The 24,250-nt window shown below is 44.7% G+C and overlaps 1 protein-coding gene across 1 annotated transcript in view; it reads left to right on the top strand.

Annotated features, from left to right (window-relative positions):
• Nucleotides 1-22,349, top strand: part of TM6SF2 (transmembrane 6 superfamily member 2) — a 32,589-nt gene extending 10,240 nt beyond the window's left edge. Inside the window, exons 2-10 of the mRNA XM_069086907.1 lie at nt 7,978-8,081; nt 8,989-9,086; nt 9,182-9,285; nt 12,742-12,824; nt 16,709-16,833; nt 18,606-18,707; nt 18,997-19,089; nt 19,444-19,563; nt 20,599-22,349. Of these exons, the coding sequence (XP_068943008.1) occupies nt 7,978-8,081; nt 8,989-9,086; nt 9,182-9,285; nt 12,742-12,824; nt 16,709-16,833; nt 18,606-18,707; nt 18,997-19,089; nt 19,444-19,563; nt 20,599-20,808 (1,039 nt within the window). The 3' untranslated portion in view covers nt 20,809-22,349. The remainder of the gene's footprint in view (nt 1-7,977; nt 8,082-8,988; nt 9,087-9,181; nt 9,286-12,741; nt 12,825-16,708; nt 16,834-18,605; nt 18,708-18,996; nt 19,090-19,443; nt 19,564-20,598) is intronic.
• The last annotated feature ends 1,901 nt before the right edge of the window (nt 22,350-24,250 follow it).

Below are 24,250 nucleotides of genomic sequence, written 5' to 3'. Positions count from 1 at the left end.
AATGCCCTTTTTCTCTGTATCATACAGTCCCTTAGTGATGCTGGGGGAGGGGGTGTTTGCGGTAGATGATTTCTATCATCCATCCTAGCTTTGCCATGATCCCATGACTGGTCTTCTTGTTCCTTTTATTTATTGGGTTGTTGTTCAGTCATTTCAGTCATAGTTATATATAAGGTATTTCTTGAGTAGGTGAGCCACTAGGTGGCATGGTGGATAGAGTACTGGGCCTGGAGTCAGGAAGACTCGTCTTCCTGAGTTCAAATGTGACCTCAGGTACTGACTAGCTGTGTGACTCTAGGCAAGCTACTTAACCCTGTTTGCCTCAGTTTCCTCATCTGTAAAATAAGTTGGAGACGAAATGGCAAACCACTCCTTTGGTGTCTGTGCCAAGAAAACACCAAATAGGGTCACAAAGAGTCTGAAATGACAGAACAACAACAATATTGGAATGTATGGGGTGTTGAAGGAAGACTAGCACTTCCAGTGTGAGGTGTTACTCTTTTCAGGGTTACTCATCTACCTTTGGTGTCTACCTTCTCTCATTTCTCACCTGGGCCACCAAGAAGCTGTATGCACAGCAGTCACATCCCAGTAAACTATCTTGGCAGAGGAGCTAAACCAGTTTTCACCTTTCAGTGAATTAGGGGGATGTTTACCCCAAAGCATGAGAAGACTTCCCCTGGCAGAATGGGCAGATGAGAACAATTTGTTACAAAAGCTACGAAGGCAGCTGAAGTAAGTGCTATGGAGCGCTTAGAGCTTGGTCAGGCATTGAAGATGGCAGGCATCCTGACTGCTCTCCTGGCACTGAACTTCAATGAGTCTGGAAGAGAAAGTGAGGCTGATGACTTTGTGCAGCTGTGCCTCACTTAAATCCAATTCTCAAGCAAGTTAAGACATCACCCCATGATCCCCATGAATAACAACAACTAAGTAGATGGGAAGGCACTAGCAGGAGGGAGACCTGGCAAAGGCCTCTTGCAGACTGTGGGATTTGAGTTGTCTTGAAAAAAGACCTGGAAAATAAAGAGGCTTCGGCCTGTGGGAGGATAAAGAGCATTCCAGGCAGGGGACTAGCCAGTACAAAGACATGGAGATTGGAGACTGAGTATCCTGTTCCAGAAACAAATAAGCCAAAGCAGCTAGATCACAGAAGGTGAAACTAGGATGGAAGGGTGATCTCAGAGTCTTTAAATCCTGGATTAACGTCCTACCTTTGACATGTACCATCTCTGTGACTCAAGTCATTTAACCTCTCAGCACCCCAGACAATTCTCTCCAACTATAAGCTTCACACAGTTCCCTCTGCATTGCATTGAGGGAGAGAATTTCCTTACATCAGAATTTCCTGACAAAAGACAGGAATTCCCTACATCAAAGAATCACAGGTCTAATAGGAAAAAAGAAAACATTCAGGTTCAGAAATAATAGCAAGGGAAGGTAATTAGATGTGTATATAAAAAGAAATCTAACTAGTCTCAGACTTGGGGACTAATCTAAACTATATTATCTAACTATAGTCGCTCAGGGCTATTTTAGCTCCTGACTCTGCCAAGCTCAACATACAGTAGCTTCTTCTGACCTGGGCAGCTCTATCACGCATATTTAACTGATAGAAAGAGTACTTACTGAATTTGAAGTCAGAGGACTTGGGTTCAAATTCCTCGTTTTGCTATTGATTATGTGAAGGATAATTTGGTGGTATAAAGATGCCAGACTCTCTGGTGTCCACCTGCATATTCTTTAAGGATAACAGATTTCTTTGAGGAAAGAATAGAACAGTGATTAGCAGGAGAATCTCTGAATTTCTAAACTTGACTCAGCTGAATTCCTGAGCTAGGTAAAGAGACAAAAAAATACGACGTAGGCAGTTACAGGACAAAATCAATGAATTGTAAATAGGATCAATTAAAACAAAACAGTCTCCATCTGATCATTTCACCAAACATCTCCATTTCTGCAGAGTACACACCATGTTCCCAATCATCCAGGTTCATGGCCTCAGTCATTCTTGACTTCATTCTCTTACACTCCACATAGTTATCAGTTGCCAAGTCTTGCAAATTCTACGTCTCTTTCATCCCAGTTCCTTCATTTCTTTTTAAAATTAAATGTATTTTTTCAATGAACAAAAATAAATGTTCTTTCCTTCCCATCCTACCCCACTAAAAAAAGAAAAAAGGAAAGGAAAATCCTAGGAACAAATATTCACAGTCAAGCAAAACAAATTCTCACATTGGCCATATGAGAAGAACAAAACCATGTGCTTCTTTCTGCAGCCTGAGTCTATCTATCACCTCTCTGTTGGGAGCTGGGTAGCATGCTCCCAGGCCCCTTCTTTCCACTCATAGGGTTACCACCCTAGTTCAGGCCTTCATCACTTCTCAACAAGACTATTTCAATAGCCTTTTCTTTGCTTTTCCTGCTCCAGTGAGTCCTACACATAGCTGTCAAAGTGATTTTCCTAACGTGCAGATCTGACCATGTCACTCCCTCCTCAATAAGCTCCACTGGTTCCCTCTGTTGCTTCTAAGATCAAATAGAGATTCCAGTCTTTGACATTTCAAGACCTTCACAACCTGACCCTACCTACTTTTCTAAGCTTATTTTAAATGTCTCCCTTTCTCACATTCTTCAATTCAGCAATACTTGTTTTCTTGCTCTTTCTGACACACAATATTCCCATCTCCTGACTCCAGACCTTTGCTCTGGCTGTCTCTGACTCCTATATGAATTACATCCTTGTCTCTGTCCCTTAAAATCCCTAATTCCCTTTAAGATTCAGCTCAAGCTCTAACCTTAACATGAAATCCTTTCTCACTCCCACCCCTCAGCTGTTAATGCTCCCTCCCCCTAAAGACTCTGAATCTATTGTTTATATATGTTGTCTCTCCCCATAGAATGTAAGCTCCTACAGGAAAAGGACTGTTTCCCTTTGTCTTTGGGTCTCCAATGCCTAACAAAGTGTCTGGTCCACATTAGATGCTTAATAAATACTTATTTGATTAATTGATTGAACTTGGAAGACTGGACAGCCAAATCACTCTCCTTACCACCCCCCATAATAATCCCCATCTTTCTTCAGCTTCTTTCCATTGGAAATGCCCTCCTTTCTCCCTCTTCCTCTTATCTAAACCCTACATAATTCTCAAGACCAAGCATAAGTTTCATGCACAGCAAGCCCTCTCTGACTTCTCCAGCCTTCATTGTCTGTCTATCTGTCTGTCAGGGTCTGTCTGCTGACCCTCCCCTGCTCTAGCAATTAAATATGAGCCATATCGCTTAATCTATACTTTGTGTTAGTCTCTGTTTTTATGGATGTCTTATCTCCCCAGACACTTTGTAAACTCCCAAAGGTAGGACCTGAATCATCATCTCTTGTCTTTCCTCATGCATCTAAACATGGAGCCAGACACATAGGGTAGGGATTGAAGTTTTTGTGTGGAAAAACTTGTCACCAACCTAGGAGATCAGGCCACTGGGTTAAATCACTTTGCTTTAGCCTCTGTTTCCCAACTTGTGAAAACAATGGGGTCAGATTTGATTATCTCAGAGGTCCCTGTTAGCTTTTACATGCCGTGTTCCTGGGACAGTCACACTTTTCTCCACCTGCTTTTTCTGGACTCTGAACCCTGTGGCATAGAGGCCTCCCCCTTCCCCCACCACCCACAGGAGCACAAGCCAAATTCTGCTGGTTTTGAATTTTAGGTAGGTCAGGAGAAAGGGAGGCAGTCATCAGATGGAGTGGTCTACATGCTTATGACAATTCTTGATGACCTCAGCTGAGGTCTGGCCCTAACACAAAATGTGCCCCACAATCCTCTCTTTACTGTTACTCACAGAACATAGTGTTGGTACTAGAAGGGACCTTTACTCACAGAGACTAGAAGGGTCATAGGAATTAGGATTGGAAGACACCTTAAAGATAATATAGTCCAATCCTTTTTTTTTCAGTTGAGAAACAGGCCCAGAGAAGGAAAGTAACTTGCCCAAAGTCATATAAATAGTAAGTAGCAGAACTGAGATTTAAATCTAGATGTTTGATTATAAATCAAATGATGTCACAGCTGGAATGGACTTAGAGCATAAAATGTCACAGCTGGAAGAAACTTTGTGTCCACCCCATGTATGCTTAGGAAGGAGAGGTACTTTAAGGACAAAGGAAGGATGAAGCAGAATCCTAGCTCTTTTACATTTTTCTTGACCCTTAAACCCCTCCTGCCAATCCATGAATATTAAAAGTGGAAAGGTGGGTTGGGGTCAGGTTGTGAAAGTCTGCTTTGAAATGTGCCTCCAGCAAACCCTTACCTCTCTCTGGCCTCAGTTTCTTTATCTGGAAAATGAAGGAGATGCCCTTTGGTGGATAAGGAGGGGAAGATGTGAGGAGAAAAGGGAGAAAGGCTTTGGAGAATCAAAGTATGTCTTAATTACCCTTGCAGAAAGCTATAAAGACATTTAGAGGTTGAGGTTGGTTTATATGACCTATCAGGTTCTTCGCATCTCCTACACCCATTCATTAGTCCTGTTTGTTCAGGATCCTCTGAATTATGACATTCTGTGACATTCCTGCTCTAGGTCATCTGCCTTCTCCTCTAGGTCCCAGATTATCCCAAGCCTCTGCCTCTAACCCTATTACAGATATCTTGTCTGTTAGGGAGTAACAACCATAGTTAGAAGACAGTGTCCTTACTGTATAAAACAACCCCTGGATTACCCCCCACCATGTGCTTCCTTTGCTCTTACTTATGTGTTGGTGAGTGAAGCTGGAGGTAATCACCTAACTGTACCAACTGGATCCGTTACAATTTGTGTCATCTAATCTTAGCAGGGTTCAGTTGCCAAAAGGCAATCCTTTCCCTCCTAATTGATTCTCTCTCACACTACCCATTGTAGGTGCTCCAGATCTTTTCTTCTCTCTTCAAGTCTCCCACACCATCCACTCCCCACCCCTCTCAGCAGAGGATCTCTCCTCATACTTTATTCAGAAAATAAAGGCCATTCACCTTGAGGTCTCTCTTCTCCTCCACTCTACATCTCAAAACCTGGTCATCTTTCATTCTCTCTTTCTTTACCTATTTCCACAGGAAAATTAGCTTCACAATCATTTCCTTTCTCATCATCAGTCTCTTCTTAAATACCAGCTGCTGCATCCCTGCAGCCTCCAAACCAAACTGAGTCCTTTAAAAAAAACTTCACTTGACCCTACATCCCTTCAAGCTATCATCTTATATTTCTCTTTCCTTTCATGGCCAAGTTCCTAGAAACAGATATCCTCCGTACTTCACTTCTTCTTACTTGTTTCTTAGCCCCTTGTAGTTTGGCTTCCAGCCTTATCACTTAACTAAAATGGCCCTCTCCAAAGGGCCTTTCCAAAATCTCTTAAATGCTAAGTATAATGGCTCTTCTTCGTCTTTATCCTTCCTGACATCTCTGCAGAACTGGATAATGTTGACTTTGGGTCTTCTCCTCCCAGTAGGACCAATCCTTCTGTCCCCTTTACTGGGTCTTTATCATTAGCTGTGGATGTCCCCTAAGTCACCGTCCTGAGCCCTCTTCTCTTTTCATACCATTTAATCATACCTATGAAGATGACTGTGAGATCTTTCAATCCAGGTCTAGTCCCTCCATTGAGCTCCAGCTGCCTGTTGGACACTTTTAAGTAGATGTCCCATAGGCATCTCAAACTAAATTATTCAAAAAGAACCCACTATATTTCCCCAGAATACTCCCCCTCTTCCAAAATTTCCTATTACTGTCAAAGATATCATCCTCCTTCCAGTTGCCTAGGTTCACAACCTTAGGACCACTCTCCACTCTTCACCTTCATTCTTATTCACTCCACATATCTAATCAGTTAGCAATTATTAGATCAACCCATTGCTCACATTCTTCCCCTTTTGTGCATTCACACAGCCACCACTCTGGTTCAGGCCCCCACCACAGCTCACCTAGACTATTGCTTCCTAATTGGTCTCCTTGCCTTAAGTCTCTCCCCGCCCCAATCCATCTTCCACAGGATTGCCAAAGTGATTTTCCCTAAAGCACAGGTCTGACTGGGTGACTCCCTTATTCAAACTGCAATGGCTCCTTATTTACCCCTAAAATAAAAAAAAAACAATCCTGGGGCATTTAAAGCTCTGGCCCCTTCCTACCCTTATGTAATATTCCCTAGTACCTTCCGCTCTGAAACTGTCTTGTTTCTCTCATATCCACATCTTGTATATATTATTTATATGGTGTCTTCCCAGTTAGAATGAAAGCTCCTTGAGGGCAGGGACCACATTTACCTTTCTTTGTATCTCCTGGGTTTGGCAAGGTGCCTGACACACAGTAGGCACTGAATGAATGTTCTTCTTAGACACACTCCCCTCTCTGGATTTAACCTGTGCTTTGTATTTCCTTATATGTATGTATACATATACATATGGCCCAGAGGGAGCAATGGATAGGGCTGAGTCAGGAAGACCTGAGTTCAGATCTTGACCCAGTCACTAACCAGTTGTCTGACTCAGTTTCCTCAACTGAAAAATGAGATGAAAATAACACCTACTGCCATAAAGTTATAAGGATAAAATGGATAGTATTTGTAAAATACTTTGCAAACCTTAAAGCACTATATAAATGCTGTCTATCTATGTCCCTTCCTGTTAGAAAGTAGATTCCTTGTGAGCAGGGACTGTTCTCTGTTTGTCTTACTTAGTATCCTTAGCAGCTGCCACAGTGATTGACACACTGTTGTCGTTGTTTAGTTGTTTTTTAGTCATGCCTGACTCTTTGTGAAATCATTTGGGGTTTACTTGGGATGACTGATGAAAGGGAGGGAAGTGGTGAGGGATAGGGAAGAGTCAAAAAGAATGTTGCCAAGCATTTATATAGCTCTTTAAAATTTCACGGGAGCATTTATATGGCACCTACTATGTACCATGCACTGTGCTAAGCTCTTTACAAGTATCATCTCATTTTATCTTCACAACAACCCTGGGAGGTAGGTGCTGTTATTATCTGCATTTTACAGTTGAGGAGACTGAGGCAGATACAGGTCTTGCTCAGTCACACAGTCGGTAAGTTTCTGAGGCTGGATTTGAATCCAGGTTTTCCTGACTCCAGGCCCACTGGAGCAGAAATAGGGAGACTAGGAATGATGACAGATCTGGCAGTAAAAGGTTGAGTTTAGTTTGGAACATGTTGAACTTGAGGCAGAACCCACAGATGGAGATGTCTAGCTGGAAATCAGAAAGACGTCTGGGACTAGAGTTCAGTCAGTGGAGAAGTTTGTGGGGGAGAGGACATTGGGGAATGGAGGAGGGATTTTAGAGAGAGAAGGAGGCTGAAGGTCTTGGGAAGTTGCCACATCCAGGGACATTCGTCCCCTCCACTTCTAAGGCTTTCCCTCTGAGGCTATCTCCCATTTACGCCACCTGTATCTTGTAGCTATATAGTTGTTTGCATATTGTCTCCCCCGTTAGACTGTGAGCTCTGAAGGCAGAGACTGTCTTTTATCTTTCTTGGTATTCCCAGGACTAAGCACCGAGCCTGACATGGGGTAGTAAGTACTTGTGGATGGACCAGGAGGAGAAAAGGGAATTTGAGAAGTAGTGTTAAGACAGTTACGGGAACCAAGAGTGTAATATACATCCAAGGAAGGGAGAGTATAGATGTGGGGAAGTATCCATCAGGGTCAAAAAATGTAGAAATTTACAGCTTACTATCCATGTCACTGCGGGTATGTCTATTTTACTTTTCTAGAATGAGGACTAGAAGAGCCACCAGATTTGGAAATCAGGTCACTGGTGACTACAGAGAAAAGTTTCAATAAAATGATGAGGTCTGAAGTCAGACGGAAGGGAGTGAGTGGGTAGTGAGAAAGTAGAGACCTTGGCCCTTAGGTTCAGACCGGGGGTCCTGCCTGATAGTCCCAAGTGGGTCAGACCCCATTCACAATCTGGGCACCATCCAGACTCCTCATTTACTTCCCAGACCCTTGGGTGTGGCTATCCTGAGTGCAATGATCCTGGCTCTACTGATTGTGGCCATCTCCAGTCTGACCCAGGGAGAGATCTCCCACGACCCACTTTTTGCTGGTGAGTCTTGGGGGGCAAGGGATATGGAAGGTTGTGGGAGGGTTAGTGGAGTTTACAATGGGGGAGAAGCATCTGTTACTATGACCTTTGTCCTAGTGCCCTGACATTAGCCTTGGGGACTGGTATCAAGCAGACTAGTTCCCAAATCAAGGAGTCCTAAGGTCCCTTTCAGCTCTGTTGTTCTATATTCTGGGTTCTCAAGTCCTCCCAGCTCTGACATTCTGTCTCCCAAGGGCTCTTATTGCTCTGTCATTCTAATGTTCAAGGTCCTTTCCATCCCCTACTCTGATATTCTATCTTCTAAAGAATCTTTTCTCTTACATTCTATGTCTGTATCTATAGTCTTCTCAAGTCTGACATTCTCTGACGTTCCATGTTCTGTACCTAAAGTTTTTCTGGCTCTGACCTTTTATATATTCTAAAGCCCATTCAGATCCAGTACTCTATGTACTAAGGAACCTTTTAGCTCCGACATTCTGTGCTCTCTGGAAAGTCCTTTCTCTGACACTGTTATAAGGACCTTCCCAGCTTTGATGTTATTCTGTATTCTAAGGGCCGTCCTAGCTCTGACATTCTGTGTTCTAAGGGTCTAAGGAAGTTGCCCACATCCAGGGACATACCATTCCCTCCATTTTCTGTCATCCAACATTGAAAGTCTTTGTTCTATGGATTAAGGATCAATCTAAATCTAAGATTCTATTGCATTTGGTTACATCTGTGTCCCTTGCTACCCCAGGGAAGCGGTTGGAATTATATTCTCCCCTCCATAAGATTATTAGTTCTTTGAGAGTAGGGACTTCATTGCTTACAACCTTGGTCATATTGCTGAATTAAATTACCTTGGTTGGGCCAGGCAGGGACTGGGGAGGGGAAGGGGAAGTCTGACCTGTCTGTGCTCTTCTCACAGTGTTTACCATCTTTTCCTTCACCTCCCTTGTTGACTTGTTTATTGCCCTTGAGGAGGATGGCTATGTGACAGGCCTCATGGAATTCTATACCCGGGAGGTAAGCCTTACCCTTCCCTGTTTCTGCTGGAAGGACTCATGAGCAGTCTCCAGTCTAGCTCTACGGTCTTCCTTTCTGTTCCTTTGTTATTCCAGAGAGAGCCATATCTGCGCACAGCCCATGGGATTTTAAGCTGCTACTGGGATGGCACTGTCCATTATCTGCTCTACCTCACCATGACAGGGGCCATTGCAAAGAGGTAAGGAGGCTCCCTGGAAGAGTCAGGGGGCAGGAATAGGAGAAGAGATTCCTTGTTGGGGAAGGAGGAGGCAGAGAAGGCAGGAGCTGGGCCTCAGGAAGCACCTCCTAGAGGAGATAATGAAGTTAACTCTTAGGGTGTAATACTAGGGATCTTAGGGTACTGCTCAATGTGTTCTGGGTTTTGGACTAAATTGGTGAAAGCAGGAAATTCATAAGACCTAAGGGGGTGTGGGAGTCACATAACCCAGAATTTCAGAGCTGAAAATAACTCTAGAAAATAAAATCCAGAATGTTAGAAGTAATCATAGAACACAAATCACAGGGTGTTGAGCTAGAAGGGCTCTTAGAACCTAGAACTTAGATTGTAAGAACTGGGAAGGACATGAAAAATGATCTCCAGGGGTAAGGGAACCTGTGGTCTCGAGGCCACATGTAGCCTTCTAGGTCCTTGGGTGTAGCCATTTGACTGAGTCCTGGTTTTACAGAACAAATTCTTTTATTAAGGGAATTTGTACTGTGAAGTTTGGATTGAAAGAACCACTTTATATGTATGAAAACTGATGCTCGGGAACAGTTGGTGGCACAGTGAATAGAGCACCAGCCCTGGAATCAGGAGGACCTGAGTTCAAGAAACTTAACACTTACTAGCCATGTGACCTTGGGCAAGTCACTTAACCCCAATTGCCTTGCCTTCCCTCCTCCAAAAAGACAAAAAACAAAACCCCAAAAACTGATGCTCAGAGAGGGGTAAATGTCACAGAGGCAAAGAACCCAGTCTCTTTCTTGCCTTCATCCAGCCTTTGCTTAAAGAACCCATTATTTTCAGAGATCCCTCTAAATTATTAAAACATTTTTTTCTCACATCAAGCATAAGCCTTGTCTGTTCTCAGCTTCTGCCCCTTGCTCCTAGTTTCGTTCTCCAGGGCCAAGCAGAATACGTGTAACCTTAATGCAAATACTCAAAGAGAGCTTAAGTCTTCTATTCTCAGTTTAAGCATCACTAGTTCACAAGAGGGCAGCTAGGTGGTGCAGTGGATAGAGTGTTGGGTCTGTAGTCAATAACACTCATCTTCCTGAATTCAGATCTGTCTTCAGATACTCTCACTTAATCCTGTTCATTGTAAAGTGAGTTGGAGAAGGAAATGGCAAATAACTCCACTATCTTTGCAAAGAAAATTCCAAATGGGGTCAGGAAGAGTTGGACATGATTGAAACAACTAAAAAACAAAAAGATGGTGCAGTCTGGATAGCATGCCTGGCCTGGAATCAGGAAGACTCATCTTCCTGAATTCAAATCTGCCCTTGGATACTGACTAGCTGTATGACCCTGGGCAAGTCACTTAACCCTGCTTCAATTTCCTCGTCTGTAAAATGAGCTGGAGAAGGAAATGGCCAACCACTCCTGCATCTTTGCCGAGAAAACCTCAAGAGGTGACAAAGGGTTGGACATGACTGAAAATGACAGTTTTTAAGCAACAAAAAGTTCATAAAATCATAGATTTAGAGCTGGAAAGAACACCTCTCATTTTACAGATGAGGAAAATGAAGCACAGAAATAATAACTGACTTGCCCAGGGTCACATAAGCAGTGAGTATCAGAGCTGGAATTCAAATCCAGGTGGTTCTCTGACTCCAAGGCCAGTGGCGTTTCCCCATTTTGCTCTGCTGCATCTCTGGGGAGTTATTTCCACCCATCTCTATATGGGATGATCTCAGGACGCTTCTTCATCCTAGCTGCTCTCCTCTGGACATTCTCTAGCATCCTTTCTGAAGCACGACACCAGACTTGAATACCATACTACTGATGTGCTCTGCCCTGGACATTATTAACTAGTCACTGCGTGTCATGAGGATTGGTTGAAAGATGTTCCTTCTGCTTGGAGAAAAGAGGATTTAGGAAGTGTATGATATCATACAATTCAATTCAAGAAATCGCTATAAACTATGTTCCAGGGAACCTGCGAGGCACCAGTTATACAAAGACAAAAATGAATCAGCTGTTGACCTCAAACAGCAGGAAGGGATATGACATCTCCCTATGAATATGGTCAGAATATGGGTTACAATAGTTAGAGAGACAAGCAATACAAAGTAATGTGAAATAGCTTACAGAGGCAGATCACCCTAATAATTGGGATGGGAGAGGAGGAAGGTAAAGGAAGGCCTCATGCAGGGCATGGCACCGGAACTATGCTTTGAATAAAGCAAAGGATTCTATGAGATGACCATGAGGAAGGAGTACATTGCAAACATGGTGCATGGAGATGAGAGAATTCGGAGTATGAGGAACAGCTGGTGGGCCAGTTTGACAGGAAGGAGCATCTGGGAAGAGGGGGAACATGAAATAAGACTGGAGACATAGTTGGGAGCCAGACTGTTGCTGGCAGCTATTGGGAAAACTTTTCACTTTCAACAAATATTTATTAAGTACCTATTATTAGACGACCTTGTGATAGGCAGTGAGAGAGAGAAGAAGGAAAGAAGGAAGAGAGAGAGAGGGGGAGGGAGAGAGAGAGACGGAGGGAGGGAAGAGGAAGGGAGGAAGAGATGTGAAGGAAGGAGGGGAAGGAAGAGAGGAAGAGAAAGAAAGTGAGGGAGGGAAGGAGGAAGGAAGGACAAGAAATAAAGAGAAAGGGAGAAAAGAGAGGAAGGAAGAAAGAAAGAAAAGGAAGGAGGTGGAAAAGAAGGAAGGAAAGGAAGGGAGAAAGGGCTTTAAATGCCAGATTGAGGATTTTGTATGTTACCATAGAGCTAGTAGGGTGCCACTGAAAGTTTTTGACTAGAGAAGTTACATAGTCAAGTGTGTATTTTAGGAATATCAATTTGGCAGTGATGTGGAGGACAGATTAGAGAGGGGAGAGCCTGGAAGCAGGGAGACCAATTAAGGAGCTATCTTCAAGTATTTGAAGGTTTGCCAAAAATATCTTCAGTAAGGATTGGTTGAAGGAACTGGGGATGTTGAGCCTGGAGAAGAGAAGACTCAAGGGACATATAATGGTTTGCCAGTATTTGAAAGGCTGTCATGTACAAGAAGAGGGATCAGAATATTCTGTTTGACCCCAGAGGACAGAACTAGAAGCAATAGGTGACAGTTGCTGAGAGGCAGATTTTGACTCTACACATGGAAAAATATACTATATTTCCTCCCCCCCCCCATTATATTGCTCTCAGTGGAGACTTTCAAGTGAAGCTTTGATGATCGTTTGCCAGGAACGCTTAGAGAAGATTCTAGTGCTAGTTGGAGTAGGCTAGATGTCCTCAGGACTGGCCAAGGGAGTCAGAATTCCTACTGGTCCTCTTCTGTTATTGTCCTGCCACCTTGAAATCCTTTGACTTGGTTTCCTTACTCGCTCCTCCACAACCCCCCTTTCTGGATAGGGAATCTATCTCTACAACCCATTCACCCATTTGAAGGATCAAGAAAGTTGCCAGCTCCTCTCCCTGTTTCCCTCAGGAAGAAATATAGAAGCCTCGGGCTATACTGGCTGGGATCACTGGTCATGAGCATCATGGTTTTTGTCCCAGGAAACATCCTTGGTAAGTGTCATGCCTTTGAGATGTACCACATGCTTGGTAAGTGGAATGTTTGGTGACAGAGCTTCAGAGGAAGGGGGATTGGGAAGCAGGGAGAGAAGGGAGCTTTGCAACTTGATCTAGCCATCTGGATAGGCTAGACACAAGGCCAGTAGCTTCTCCACCAGGTCGGTCCTAGACTTCTCCTGTGCCACCCTCCCTCCCCCAGAAGAAGCCATCTTTACCCTCTGGAGAAGAGGGAGACTCAAGATTGACTGATCCCACTTTCAGTTTTGGGGTATTTGGAGAGGGGGGTTCATTTTGCTAGACCTAGCCTCCTGCCAGCAGCATTTGGGAAGAGCTCTGCGCTTTCAACAAACATTTATTAAGTACATACTGTTAGACACCCTTGTGATAGGCATTGAGAGGAAGAGGGAGGAAGGAAGGAAGAGGGAGGAAAGGAGGGACGAAAGAAAGAAGAGAGGGAGGAAGTAAAGGAGGGAGGGAGGAAGGGAGAGAATGAGGGAGGGAACGGAAGAAGGAAGGGTGGGAAGGAAGGAAGGAAGAGAAATAAAGAAAGGAAGAAAGAGGAAGAAAGAAAAGGAAAGAGGGAAGGAGTAAAGGAAGAGAAAGAAAGAGGAAGGAAGGAAAGAAAAGGAAAAAAGAAAAGAAAGGAAGAGAAAGGAGAAAAAATAAAGGAAGGAGAGGAAGAAAAAAGGAGGGAGGGAGAAGGAAAAAGGGGGAGGAAGGAAATAAGGAAGGAAGGAAGGAAGAAAAAACATTTTTAAGTGCCTACTATGGCTAGGCATCGGATTAAAAGCTTGGGAATACAAATAGAAAAAACCGAACAAGCCCTTATTTCAAGAGCTTATGAACTGAATTTTTTTAGTTTCAAATTGTATGGTCCTTAGGGTGCAACAGCAAAGCAGAATGGCATCTTCTCCAGTGTCCTTTCCACTGATAAAACCATGTCTGTTTCTGACATTAAGCCACTGGACAGTGCCAAGGACTTTAGGGTGAGACCTTTCTTGTCTGGGTATGTGGGTACCTATGTTCTGGGTAGCTATTGACTGTGGTGTCTGCAGAGGAAGGTGCCTCGAAGTGTCTTCACAAGAATCCCTCACCTGGACAGTGGGCACAGGGGCCTGTTAAATTACCAACCATTTAAAACCTAAAGCAAAGGCCATCTCCTCCAGGAAGTTTACCCTGATCTTAATGGTTAGTAACATTGTGTTCTTCACCTTACATTGCACTTGGTTTACCCTCTCTTACACATGTATCACTGAATTGGATTTTTTATTCTTTCTTTTTTGTCTTATTGATATCTTTTTTAAATTCCATCACATTCATCTCCAAATATAGCCGTCTCCTTTCCCCTTCCCAGTAAAACATTTACTGTAACAAAGATTTTAAAAGGAAAAAAATAAAATAGCCCAGCAAAACCAATGAACACATCCATTGTGTTTGACAGTATATGCAACATTCCACACTCACAGACCTTCACCTCTGCAAAGAAAGGAGTCTTTATAAGGGGGTCTTATTTATTTTAAGAGCCCTGCCAGTTAACATTTAGCTATCATATCAGCCCTGTGGAGAAGATTTCTTCTATTCCACCATTACCAACACTGACTATTATCCAACTCCCACTGAAAGGCAGATAAACCCAAGAGCCCCAGAAATAGCAGTATCCCCAGACCACTAGCCTTGTTTCCAGCTAATCCCCTGTGCCACTATTCAAGCTTCCTTCCTTCCTTCCTTCCTTCCTTCCTTCCTTCCTTCCTTCCTTCCTTCCTTCCTTCCTTCCCTCCCTCCTTCCCTCTCTCCCCCCCTTCCTTCCTTCCTTCCTTCCTTCCTTCCTTCCTTCCTCCTTCCTTCCTTCCTCTTCCTCCTCTTCTTCTCCTTCTCTTTCTCCTCCTCCTTCTCTTCCTCCTCCTCCTCTTCTTTCTTCTTCTTCTTCTTCTTCTTCTTCTTCTTCTTCTTCTTCTTCTTCTTCTTCTTCTTCTTCTTCTTCTTCTTCTTTCTTCTTCTCCTTCTCCTTCTCCTCCTTCTCCTTCTCCTCCTTCTCCTCCCTCCCTTCCTTTTTCTCCTTCCTTCCTTCCTTCCTTCCTTCCTTCCTTCCTTCCTTCCTTCCTTCCTTCCTTCCTTCCTTCATTCCTTCCTTCCTTCCTTCCATCTATACTACCTGGCAATGACCTCTACAGGCAGTATACCTCCATCCTCTAGAGCGACCACAGTTCCTGAAGACCCAATAGGGATAAGGCCTAGACTTGTGATTTTATTGACACAGAGAGCTCCTGATAAGGAAACTCTCTCTGCCAATGCAGGTCAGCATCTTCCCTGAAACTTAAGAGTCTTAGAGTTGCCTAGCAAACTGAGAGGTTAAGTGATTTGTCTGGAGTCACACAGCTGGTACATATCAGAAGTGGAACCTTAAAAACCTTCATGCTCTGTGGAAGTGTGAGGTTGTTACCTTGACTGCTAGGATCCCAGCTATCCATTCATCTGCAAACATTCACTGCCATTATCAGATACAGTGCTCCTGGGCTGGGCAGAAAACAGAAATGGGTAAAACCAAGTCCTTACCTTGAAGGGCTTAGAGGAGTCTAATAGAGGAGATATAGGCACAGAGACTTGGAAGTGTGATTAGAGCTTGAGAGAGAGACAGAGGCATAAGGCTAAGGGGATGCAAAGGAGGGAGTGATTGCTGCCAGTTGGAGTGGGGTCATGGAGGATCTGTGAAGGCTCCCTCGAGGAGGTGACATTTGGCAATTGAAGTTGGTTACAGGATAGGATTTGGATATACAGAGAGGAGAATAAAGTTATTCTAGATATAGGGAGGGTTTGAAGGCATGTGTGAATTACAAGGAGAGTAATTGTAGGGTCAACTTTTTTTGTTTTTGCAGTAGGGAAGAAAAAGCAGATAAGACTAGAAAGGTGGTTGGCCTGAGATTTATAGAGCACCTGATGAATCTTCTCTTAGTTTGATAGATCACGAGGGTTCTATATTTGGTATAGCTGGGGGGGGGGGGGGACAAGGGGAATGATCAAGGCTATGTTTGTCTATAATTCTTGTTCCTCTGTTTTAGAATATTAGACTTGACTGGGCCCTTAGAACACTGAATACAGAATTTCAGAACTGGAAGATGACTTTTAGAATGTACAATGTTATAGCTAGGAGTGCCTTAGAATACAGAATGTCAGAGGTAGAAGGGACCTTACAATATAAAGTATTAAAGCTGGAAGGAACTATAGAACACAGATAGCACTGAGAGGATCATCTAGTATAACCTCACTTCACATATGGGGAAACTGAGGCCCATAGAAGAAGGGACTTGTCCTAAATTGCATGAGTAGTGGCAAGAGAAAGTAGATAATCCAGGCCTCTAGTCTCCCATGTCTCTGTTCTTTCTACTTGATTATATTGCCCCTGCTCTACCCAAGACTAGCTAGGTTAAAAAAAAGCCTTTCTTCACTTTTGGATCTGGAGTAGGGGTGGGGGTCATTTTTAGAAGAGGCTTTAGAAGAAGCAGCTAGGGGACACCGTAGATAGAGCTCAGAAGATAGAGGCAGGAAGGACTGAGTTCACATTTTGCTGCAGATCTTACTAGCTGTATGACTCTGAGCAAGTCATTAACCACTGTCTGCCTCAGTTTCTCCATTTGTAAAATGGGAGTAACAATAGCACCTACCTCCCAAGAAAATCAAAGGAGACGGTATTTGTAAAGTGCTTTGTAAACCTTCAAGCACTACCTGAATTCTAGCTATCAGTCTGGGTGTTATTTACTACTCAGAGCAGCTGCAAGAAGAGCTTTGGTTGGGGGATGGAGGAAAGTGAAGATGGTACCCGGAGCCAGGGCTGGCTCTTGGATCCATCCTCTCAGCTGAGCATTCTGTTCTCCACTCTCCAGGCAAGTACAGCTCTGAGCTCCGACTGTCCTTCCTACTTAACATTCCCTATGTGTTAATCCCTTGCTGGGTTGGCCGGTACCTCTTCAGCCAGGCCAGGGGCCCATCAGGCTACACAACCAACATGGTAAGTCTCCTGGGGCTATGTTCTTTCTCATACACTGAGCAGTGCCTCAGGTCAGTGAAGGACTGTACCTTCCTGTACCTTCCCCAGCATGGGAGACAACGGAAGGAGCATTGACTACAGACTTAGGATACTGGGGAGGTTTGGGGGGGCTTGAATTTCTGGCTTTTACGTTTACTATGTGACCTTAGGCAAGCCACTTAATGTGACTGAGTCTCAGTCTCCTTATCTGAAAAACGGGAATGTTTGCACTACAACCAAGGTTGTTGTGAGGAAAAGGCTTTTAAAACTGTAAAACACTATAAGTTATTATTATTTTAAACCCGTGGTTGTGTGGCATATGTTAGCAAAAAAAAGTATACCTTATCATAGTTGCTTTTTTGTTTTAAGATGCTATCTCCAGAAGGCTCTTATGATGATAATAATAGCTAAAAGTTTTACAAAGTGTTTTATACAAATGATTTCATTTGATCTTTTTAACAGCCATGTGAAAAATGTGCCATATCCTTATTTTACAGCTGAGGAAACTGAGGAAGACTGGTTATTTGACTTTCCTATGGTCACATGGCTAGTAAGTGTCTGAGGCAGCATTTGAACTCAGGTCTTCCTGACTCCAAATCTCAGCACTAACCACTATACCATCTTGCTGCCTTTATGATGATAAAATTCATATTTTTATAGTGCTTTCTATAGTGCTCTCACCTCCATTATTTCCTTTAATTTTCACAATAGCCCCAGAAGGAAAGTAGTGTGAGTGTTATTCCCATTCAAGCATGGGAAGGACCACTGGACTTGGCGAAGACCCAGGCTGGAGTCTCAACTTCATTTCTTACTGTGTGACTTTGTGCAAATCACTTCTTCACACTGACCATCCAGTGGTCCTTCCCATGTTGTATATATGTTATCTGGAAGGTGGTGAATGGCCTGCCAGGCTTCCTTCCCACATGAGTTCGGGTTTGCCATCCCCTGGACTCTTGTTCCCCTTCACAGAGTGAGTTGTCAACCCCAGCATCCTATTGGGCCATGAAATCTCCTATCTTGAAGTGTATGTGGAGCTCAGACTGGATCCAGAGATATGATTGGAACTGAGGGACCAGCCACCAGTTGGGTCTAATTTAGGAATGAATATCCCTTGGAGATCCCTCAGGGTTAGAAACTCTATTCAGCTTCCTATCTCCTCCCCCTCAGGCCTGGGTTTCTCTCCCTGCTCCTAAGACATCAGAATTATCCATTTCCTGGATATATCCCTCTCTTCTGAGGAGAGATATGTCCCCAGACTCCTACATCCTCTCCTGACCTCAAAATCCTTTTCTGAATCTCACTATGTCCTGCTCCCTACCAGTAGAATCTGGGTTTCCGATGGTATCATTAGGGTCATAGCCAAGTATAGGTGTTTGTTGTCTGAGGATCATCTGAACTGAGATCAGAGGGGCTCATCACTGGGCTGGCATGAGGGTGATGAGAATTAAGCCTCAGTCTCTCTCAAAGATCACTTTCTAAGGGGCACAGAGTGGGTGATGATCAGCCTCAGTAGAGGGACCACACAGAAGGATGAGATCCCAGATCTCTGAAGTCAGGACCATGTGGTCTCTCTTTTAAGTTTTTATTGATTTTTTTCCTCTCCTCTTCCCTTTCTTGAGTCAAACCTTGTGCTTAAAAAAAAAAAAAAGCTGTTCAGTAAAAACTAAGCCAAACATCCACCCGTTGTCTGACTTGGTCTCTCTGTTCCTGGGTATGTCTCTTGCTCTCTGGGTATGTGTGTGTGTCTTACACAGATTGCTGATGAGCATAAGAAGGGGCTGCTCCAGAGGCCCTGGGACCTGGCTCTGATTGTCTATCTGCTCCTGGCAGGACTGTTCACCATCTTCCGTGGCCTGGTGAGTCTCCTCAGTAGCTGTCCCAAGGGGGCTTGTTTTTCCCTAAGGACCCTTCTTCCCCAACTCTCCTCTGCTTCTAGCCAGACCACCCCAATGGAAGCTCTTCAATACCTGCTTCAGCTTCTTTCCTAGGCCAGCTTCATGTAGCTAGCCACCTCTTACAGGGATAAGTTCTCTAAGGTTGGGCCAAGGCTTAAGGGCTCAGGGGTTCATGGCAATGTGCTAGCTCTGTGCTTTGGAGCTCCCATGTCTTGGTAATACTCAGACCCTATCTTGTCTGTGCCTCCAGGTGGTCCTGGACTGCCCCACAGATTCCTGCTTCATCTATGTGTATCAGTATGAGCCATACCTGCGGGACCCTGTGGCCTATCCCAAGATCCAGGTGAGATTGCCCTGGCCCCAACACCAGCACTGGCAGGGCTTCCCCAGATGAGGACCCCCAACCCTTCAGAAACCCCTCTTTCATGCTTCAGGACCATAGCTGCCTCCTGGGGAAGGGTGGGATTAGTGGGCTTTGCACAGGTAGGGAGGGGAGATGGCAGAGAGAAGCAGGTCACTTCCTGACCTCTAGCTATCTCCTGTCTGAGGCGGAGACAAGAACTCTTCCTGATCTGAGAGGGGAGTGTGGGAATGTCCTTGACATAACCTACTTCCCATTTTTCTGGGACTTGTGGAGGTGGGATGGAGGGGAGGGGAGTCGTGAGGGATGATGGACTCGGATCTCTTTGGTTTCCAGATGTTGGTGTTCCTGTTCTATGCCCTGCCTTTTTTCATCCTGGCTGCTTATGGCCTCCTGTGGCCTGGCTGTGCTTGGCTCCCAGACTGGGCCCTGTTTTTTGCGGGGGCCATGGGCCAGGTGAGGGGGGAGGCTGCAAATGGTGGGGAGGGGGAGGGTGAAGAGGGATTAGGTGGGGCAGGAAGATCAGGGTAGAAGGCCTATCCCAGTGAGTCCAGAGCAAAACAGATGTGGAGTCTTTTTTTTTTTTTACTTCCTCTCTCTGTGTGTATATGTGTATATTTGTGTGTGGGTGTGAAAGAGAGAGCCAGAGATACAAAGAGAGACAGAGAAAGAGAAAACTGAGAGAAAGAAAAGAAGAAGAAAAAGGAGTGAGAAAGAAAAGAGAGAGGGAGGAGAGAGATCATGAGAGGGGGAAGGAAGGGAGAGACAGGAAGGGAGGAGAGAGCAAGAGAGAGAGAAGGAGGAAAGAAGGGAGAGAGAGGGAGAGAGAGGAGAAAAAGCATGAGAAAGAGAGAAGAGAGAGACAGAGAAAGAGAGATAGGGAGAGAGAATGTGAAGGGTGAATTCTTAAGTTAGTCACTGCTATCCCCAGTGGAAAAAAGTCGTTAAAAAGAAGTAGGGCAGGCAGAAACTGACACAGAGAGACTGAGACCCAGAGACAGGGATGTGCGAAAAGACCAACATAGACTAAGATACACATGAAATAAGGCACGTACAGATTGAGAGACACATAGATACAGACTAAAACACTCGCTGAAAGGAGACTGAGGCAGAAAGCAGCAGATAAGAGAGCCACACAGAGAGTGTTAGCTGGGCTGTAGGGTGGATAGTACTGAAAACTGAAAGAGATTTAGGATTCTTTGCAGAGCAGTCCCATTCCTATTCCCCTACCAGGTGTGGGGAACCTGCAGCCTTGAGGCCACATATGCCTCTAGGTCCTCAGGTTCAGCCCTTTGACTGAATCCAAACTTCACAGAACAAACCCCTTTAATAAAAGGGTTTGTTCTGTCAAACTTGGACTCAGTCAAGAGGCTGCACCCCAGGACCTAGAAGGCCACATGTGGTGTCGAGGCCGCAGGTTCCCCACCCTTGCCCCTAGGACTGCCAGGGTGTGCTGACCTCCCTCTCACTCTCTGCTTTTCTTTGTGTTAGGCTCAGTTCTCTCACATTGGAGCCTCAATGCACCCTCACACCCCCTACACCTATAGAACCCCTGAAGATGTCTGGTCCTTCCTCTTTATCCTCAACCTTCTCTATGCTGTGGGACCCCACCTCCTAGTCTACCGTTGCCTCCGATGGCCAGCCTTTTTCCTCTCTCCCCCCACCCTCAGCCAGCAGGAAGAGAACAAGAAAGACCGTTGAGAGAGTACCACCTGACCAAGGGCCACTGGGACTGCCACTCTCCTCCCTGAGGACCAGCCTCATTTTCCTACCTCTGGTCATTGAATCATTGAATCTCAGAGCTTGAAATGACCTCAGAAGTCAACTATACCAACCTTACCTGATGAAGAATCCCCTCTACAAGACTCTGAACAAGTGGTCATGCCATCTCTGCTTGAAGCCCTCCATTGAGGGGAAGCTGACTACCCTACCTCAAAGCAGCTGATTCTATTTTGGACAGCTCCGAGTGATAGGAAGATTTTCTTTACACTGAGAATTTTCCTTTGAAGTGCTGGAATATTGAGCCCCAAATTTGCCTCTTTGTAAATTCTACCCCACTGCTCCTGGTTCTACCCTCTGGGGCCAAGTAGAATAAGTCTACCTGGATCCCCTTCCCCATGACAGCTATTCAGATACTTAGTGATCATGATTCAGCTAAGTTTTTTTTTTTCCTCTAATTCCTTCCACTGATTTTTATATGGCACAGCCTTCAGTTCTGATAACCCTCCTCTGGTCTTGTCATCCCAGAACTGGACAGAGGCCTTCATCGGTGGGTGACTTAAACCACTGATGTCAGAGAACATTGAGCCAATAACCTATTTCCTTTCTCCATCTTCTCTCTGGCCTGACCTCTGAGATGGGAATGTGTGCATGGAGTGACTTGGAGGAAGTTCCCTTTATCCTCTGGAGCTGCTGGAGGCTGGGAGACACCCCTTCTCCCAAGCCTAACTCTCCCCTCTCAAGCCCTCCTGCCCAAGGTTGAGGGTCTGAATTCCCAAAGCAACCTCAGACTCTGAAAACAGATACCTGAGGCCCCATGATAAGAAGCTGCAGTTTACAAAGCTAACTATTATATTTCTGGTTGAGTTTTCTAGACTCCTCTTGTGTGACAAAAGACTTTTGGGGCAGAGGTGGGAGGAGAACTCTACAGACAGAGTTAAACTAAGGTTTGGGTGAGTGGCAGGGAAGTGAAGATAGAGAAGAAGAATGACCTTGCCAGGACCTTTACAGGAAAGTGGTGTCCCTGATGGCAGCAGGTGTGGGACTCACTTGTGACTTGGATAAGCACCGAATCACAGAATCTTAAAACTGAAAAGGACCTACATATTTTCTATGGCCAAACCTCTCATTTAACAAATGGGGAAATGGAGGCCCAGGACTTGCCCAGGGTGTCACAGTGAGAAACTGGCAGATTTTCAAACCCAGATCTGATTCTAGGCCCAGTGCTTTTTTTTTTTTCTGGAGAGAGAGCTGGGGGCCCATAAAACTTTCTGGAGGGGGAATCAGATATTTGGATTATAAGGGAGGAAGACAATGATCAAGAAAAGGGGATATGAGGAACAGCTAAGAGTGGGTGAGCTCAGCATGGAGCCAGACTCATCTGCAGGCTGGCAGGGCCTCCACTGGGCCAGAAGTAGACTGGATGTGAGGTGGGGTGGCTGGAGGCTTCCAGACTGGAAGAACCAGAGGAACAGTTTCCAAAGTGGGATTCCTCTTCTCTGTGCCTGGGTTTGCACTCTCTGTAAAGACTCTATGCCTTGTCATTCTTGTTTTCTGTAGTAAATTGGCTTTTGTTGAACAAAGACATTTGGCCCGAGCTTGTGTTGGGGCCATCTGTGAGAAGGGGAGTAAAGCATGTCCCTGGGGAAGAAATTCCTACCCTCGAGTATAGAAGGCTGTAGCAGCAAGCACCCCAAGCGTCCCCAGGGTTTGCAGCTACCACAGGTTCTTGGATCTGCTTTGTTAAAGGAAAGCAACTCAAAATGGGTTAACAAGCTTATTTTAATCAATCAGACATATATCATTTACCTTGTTCAGGGGAAAAAGGTCAGCACCCTGAACTTCAAAGCATACAGGCAGAATTATCAAGACAGAAACAGATCAAGTAGACAGATTTCCAAACTGTCCAACCATTACATCCATACCCAGTCAACATCTGGGTTTCCACATCTGGGTTTTTCAAAGCCAGGGGACTCTCAACAATGGCTTCCCAGAATTCAGATCAAATCACAGAACACTTCTCAAAGTGAGTCCCAAAACAAAGCTACACATCAGGGCTTATATAGCCTCCTGGCTCAGAGAATGTAACAACCTTATTGACTCACTGGCCAATCAAGAAGTATCTACTGAAAAACAAGCCTCCCTCCCCAGGCTTCAGGTGCATTTTAGCCTAGGGGCAGGGAAGATCTTCCAAATTTGCATTCCCATTACAACGGCCAAGGTCAAAAACAACTACAGTTAATGATCCCACATCGAGACTTTCCCCATGGTGGTTTTGATATATCACTGGGCAGCATAAGAAATTAAATGGGAATTTGGGGGGAGTTTTGCAGAACTGCAGATGACACAGAAACTCAGAAATGCCTAAAATATATGTATAGTATTACATAATATCAACACATTTTATCTTTTTTTTTATTTTATTTTTTACTTTTTTGCTTTTTGGAGGGCAGAAAGTAGGGCAATTGGGCTTAAGTGACTTGTCCAAGGTCACACAGCTAGTTTTTGTGTTGAGTGTCTGAGGCCGATTTGAACTCAGGTCCTCCCGACTCCAGGGCCAGTGCTCTATTCACTCCATAACGATTCGGACTTTTTTTTGGTATGATGGGATGTCCAAAAAGTGAGGGCTTTGTGTCTCTAACCCCATGATGTGGAACACATAACTATATGGGTTTCTGGGTCCAAGCTGTCTCAAATGGTAGGAAATCATGAGAAAGACCCTCTTTTCTCTCCAGCTTTGTTCCTTTCCTGCACCTCGGAGAACCCCAGGGCCTTATGGAATTAGTGGGGTTTATTCTGAGGAATCGGGGGCAGACAGGTGGTGCAGTGGGTAGAGTTCTGGGCCTGGATTTAAGAAAACCTATATGAGTGCAAAGCCAGCCTCAGATACTTGCTAGCTGAGTGACCTTGGGCAAATCCCTTTACCTCTATTTGCCTCAGTTTCTTCAACTGTAAAGTGGAAAGAACAATCCCTAGGGTTGTTGTAAAGATCAAATTTGTCACAAGTGACATTGTGACACATAGATGCTATGTAAAAATGTTAGCTATTATTATTATTATTTGGGGTTACATCAAGGGAGGGGAGCAGCTGATAGGGACAGTGTGGTTAGCATACTGCAGTCCATTGGCTCTGTGTGTTGGGGCATGTGCTGTCACTCCCCAACACTGATCAGACTAGGTTGCAGCAAATGCTGCATTTCCCTTCTCTCAGACTCAGTTTTCCCCTCTGTAATATGGAAGAGATGATCTCAGAGATTTCTTCCAGGTCAATGTCAAGGATTCAGAGGGTCTGGGAGGGTCAACATTCCACTGCTCCAGCTTGGGTGTCAGAGGTTGGGGTCCTTGGCTCTGGTTCCCCCCTGCCCCCATTCCCACTCCATTCCTGGCTGGCATCAGCCTAGTCCAGTGGAGTTTCCAGCACTGA

This window comes from Petaurus breviceps, unplaced genomic scaffold (genome assembly GCF_028583685.1).
Source record: "Petaurus breviceps papuanus isolate PSGF00001 unplaced genomic scaffold, PetGlider_PUasm1.0 180, whole genome shotgun sequence".
NCBI classification, from domain to species: domain Eukaryota; kingdom Metazoa; phylum Chordata; class Mammalia; order Diprotodontia; family Petauridae; genus Petaurus; species Petaurus breviceps.
The sequence above is the reverse complement of the archived record's forward strand: the minus strand, read 5'-3'. Positions and strand labels throughout refer to the sequence as shown.